The 4,377-nt window shown below is 43.0% G+C and overlaps 1 protein-coding gene across 1 annotated transcript; it reads right to left on the bottom strand.

Annotated features, from left to right (window-relative positions):
* Positions 1-449: 449 nt before the first annotated feature.
* LOC148036312 (uncharacterized) lies at positions 450-3,218 on the bottom strand. Its single transcript, XM_087678306.1, has one exon. It carries the CDS (start codon positions 2,608-2,610, stop codon positions 1,888-1,890), a length of 723 nt encoding a protein of 240 aa, XP_087534432.1. The 5' UTR covers positions 2,611-3,218; the 3' UTR covers positions 450-1,887.
* Positions 3,219-4,377: the final 1,159 nt, after the last annotated feature.

Raw genomic sequence — 4,377 nt, 5'->3', positions numbered from 1 at the left:
AGAGCCTTCTTAAAATCTTGCCAATGTGTATTTTGAATAAAAAGATCAGTCACTTTTGTCCTCAAAGCAGGTGTGACAAGACGAAGGAAGTACTTACTCATAAGTCCAGCAGGAACTCCAAAAAACCCCATCTTGATCTCATATGTCTTCAAATATGCTGAAACATTACGCCCGTCAAATAGCTTCTTCTCACTCTCAACTGCTTCAATAGCCTTAGTCGCGCTGTTTGCATTCTCCTGCTCCGAATAGAGTTGCCTTTGCTGAGACAACTGCTGTTGATGCAATTGTTGTTGCTGCTGCATATACATTTGTGTTTGCTGATTTTGGAGCTGCATATACATGGACATATTCTGCAAAATCTGTTTTAGATCCTCCGTTGAAGTACTTGACGCAGCAGTCATTGATGGAGCTGAAGTAGAGGCAGCTGGAGTTGTAGAGGAAGCTGAAATAGAGGCTGAGATATCTCCCATCCTGAAATTTCTGCGACGCTTTCACGTCGGGTTCACCAAAGATGTCGAAGGGTTTGTGAAAGCAAAGTCGCGTCTTCAGAAGACCTTGATATATGTCAAGATGGAAGATCAATCAAATGAATAATCCAATGTCAGAGATTAAACTCATCATCAAACTAGTTTTTAGCATTCAACTCTGAGTCATATATTTTTAATAGCCATACAACAATTCCAGAACTCAATCAATAAATTCTGATTAGGCTTCAGCATGTCATACAGGTAGATAAGTGATATTTGTGTAAGGAACGGCTTTCCAAAGGAGCTTACAACACTTGTATTTGTCTGAAGTATATTCAACACCAGAGGAAAAGGCAAGCTAAAGTATCCTGTTCTGCAATTTTTCCTTTCAGACAGAATTCAGTTTATGTTCCAGGATAATAAGAAGGGAAAAGATATTGGATACAAAGCTTAGCTGTTATTAAGAAAACTTCCCACGAGGTTATTATTTCACAAGTCCAGTTTGAGGAGGTTTGGGAGATTCTCAAAAGATGAAGGGATGATTCCCTGCAAGTTATTGACATGTAGATCCCATGATCTGAAATTCACTCTGCAGACGATGATATTTGCTCCTAATGAAGGCGAATTTTTGCTGATGTTGCAGAACCTGATGAGCTGATTGCGTATGTGAAAACAGGAAGACAGAGAGAACATTCTCAGAGCTAGAGCATCTGGGAAAAGGGGTGCTGACTGGTCCTTTTAGGCTGCTGGAGTCCAACAAACTTGGAGTTGTGTTAACCTTTGCAGTGTACATTAAGGTCCTTCCCCCTCTGAGGCAACTGCTGAAGAGAGGATTCAAGTAGCTGCAGGGTACTATGCTCTTTTCTGCAAAACAGGTTTTTGGTTCTTGTAAAGGGTTTGGCCTGGTTCTGTCAAGGAAAATGGAAGCGAGGATGTTTTTTTTTTGTTCTCTTGTTCTTCCAGCTTTAGCTTTAGGACTTCTCAGACAAGAACTTGCACTGATTAACAAAGTTGGGATGCCTCGTACAGCTCCTCAACGTCGCGCCATCTGCAGAAAATTCGATCCCCCATGGGAATCCCATTCCTGACGAGGTGAAGCTTCCGTTTTTCCCCAGAGCAGGCGACGATTCCTCCTTTCTTCCTTGAAGATAAGCATCATGAATTGTGGTACTGAAACCTCGTTGGGCCAACGAAAACAGAATTGCTAACTAACAAGGAAGCAGAAAATAAATGTCTGTGTGTGGATCACGTTTTCCTGTCTGTCCCGCACTCTCGTCACAAATTAGCTTTTCTCCCCCCCCCCCCAGTGGAGCAGCAGAGTCCAGGATTCCCCTTTGATGTCACGCAACGCTTGCTTTTTCTCCTCCCGAAGACAATCCTCCCACTCTATTTTCCCATCGGTCTAGATGCCCTTTTTTAGTCACAGCCTCCTTCCGTGTTTGTTTTTCTCTTCCGTTCCTCCCCAAATTAGCGTCCCTCCCAGAACCAGAACTGGCAAAAATATGAGCAACACAATAAGACTGCCATAAACTATTACAGAAAGTAGTACATGGCGAGCATGCTTGTGGACAGGATCATTTGTCAGATCCTGGAAAGGATTGTAATTGGGAAGATTCATATTTCTTTGTTTTTTCTTTTTCTTTTTCTCCTTCCGAGATGCCTTAAAAGCTGCTGCTTCCTGCAACTTCTCTGTCATCCTAAACTTCTTCTGCTCTTCTTTTTCCTTTCTGGCAAGCTCTTTCTCAATCTCCCTTCTTCTCCTCAGTTCCTCTTTCTGAAGGGCAATCTCTCTCTGAATTTTGGCTGCATCTTGGTAATATGTTTCTCTGTACGCATTGGTTGCACATGATGTTCCATTCTGCATACCTGTGGTTGGCATGGTCTGATTAGAAGCCCACGAGTGTCTCTGAAACATATCTGATGTTCTGCTGGTTCCACTGGCAAAGCCATTAAAAGTAAAAGTTGTACTTCCAGATCTATCTGAGGAGGAGAACCCCCGACTGTCAAAAGAGGTCTGTGGAGGCCATCCATGAATGGTGTTGTTCCTTTGCAAATGGCTTAGATCTTTGGCAATAAATGACCGTTTGCGGTGCGGACACAGCAAGTTCTGGTTTTCATAAGTGCGGTAATACTGATAACGCATTTGACATGAAAGACAAGCCGTCCAAAATGTGAAGGTATACTGATATTGCTGTTGTTGGTATTGCTGCTGCTGTTCCTTGGCTACAGTAGACCGCACTCCAGTTGGTTGTTGCTGATGATGATACTGCTGACTATTCCAGTAGCGATTCCCACCAGCACTACTTGCATTTGCATTTTTCCTTGCTGAGGTTCCCCTTTTTGCATCATGTATTAGCCGCCTTGTCCTATCAGACAAAACTTGAGAAGCCTCTCCAATAAGTTTAAAAGCAGACTCTGCCCCGTGCACTTATTCTTGTCAGGATGAAAAAAATAGGGCAAGCTTCCTATATTGCTTCTTGATGAGAGCATCATCAGCTGAGGGATCAACCTGCAGAATTTGGTACCAGTCCTTCTCATCTGCCCCAATTTGCACATGAGCAGCAATGTGCACATCGATAATGGCTATCATTTGCAGGATGTTCTCAAGAGCAGGAAAAAGCTCCTGAGTCTATGAGCAATAGTGCTGATGGATTTTGGCAAGCAATGGTTCCAGACCTTTTTGCAGCAACATGTACAGCAACTGCCAATGCATACACTGCTCCATAAGGCATTCCAGTCACTTCCCCAGTAGCCAATACATCTAATCCAATACCGCAAGCTTCCCAGAATTGCCAGACACATTTACTGGCTATTGTATTCTTCCTTTTCTCAATATTACATTTTAAATCTCCTAAACAAGCCAAATGACCAGCATTGGTAAAAGCACAGAAATATGCTTCGAAATCAGTGCCTCCAGCTGTGCTCCATGCCCCATGCTTCTCATAGCACGTTTCAATGCTTGGCCTCCTTCTTTCCAACTCCTGGATGTGGAGGTTTGATATCATTAGGTATTTTTGATGTAGCTGGAGAAGGAGAAGACAAATTCCTGAACGAATACGTGTAACATGTTCACCAGCATCAGTTGTGCTTTCCACTTGACCTTGCTCAACATAGGCTGAAAGCATCTCATCATGTTCACCTCTATGACTCCAACTCCTCCCCACTATACTCATACGCAGAAAATAAATGTAAACACAACAACTAAGTATGTACAAAGTATCAAATCACACACACAATTTTTGGGTGGTTTTCACACCTCGAATGCGCAGCAATACGACATCGGTACACCAGATGTATAGGGGTCTCCTAGATATGCCCAGGAGCATGGTCGCAGGTGGGAGAGGACCCATCTTAGGCATACCTCAGAGGGATATGCCTATCTTGTCAATGATAGGTCATGAGCCATCATCATGAATGATGAGGGGATGAGGGTGATGGCTCACATGAGAGAGTTGTGCCAACAAGTTTTTCGGCACAACATCTTAGATCATTGGAAAAACATACCAGAGGGGAGCAAGGACTACATAATATCATGCTTGCATGAGGAGTTTCCGGTTCTAGCCAAACAACAGATAGATTTTCTACGTGCTGGATGATGGAGTGCATACGTGCATATATGTCACACAGACGATCGGACGCACACAAGGCACTCAAGAGTGGGGTTGCAAAGCCCAAGTGGCTAGACGTGGACGACTGCCGCTGCTGAGAGAGGAGACTATAGGCGCTCAGTTTAAACATATCACTAAGAAGAGTGTTGCATTGGTTGTCTTTATGTATCTCTAATGAAATGGTCATGCAGATAATGAATTGCAAGTCACCAGAGGATACTTGGAATATTTTAATGACATATTATGGCACAACCACTAGTGCACATAAAATCTAGTTAAAGAAAAAGTTTAACACAATGGAC

This window comes from Lygodium microphyllum, chromosome 5, assembly GCF_053477565.2.
Source record: "Lygodium microphyllum isolate KBCC chromosome 5, Lygodium_microphyllum_v1.1.10, whole genome shotgun sequence".
Classification (NCBI taxonomy): domain Eukaryota; kingdom Viridiplantae; phylum Streptophyta; class Polypodiopsida; order Schizaeales; family Lygodiaceae; genus Lygodium; species Lygodium microphyllum.
Note: the sequence above shows the minus strand (reverse complement) of the source record. Positions and strands in the feature narration are given on the sequence as shown.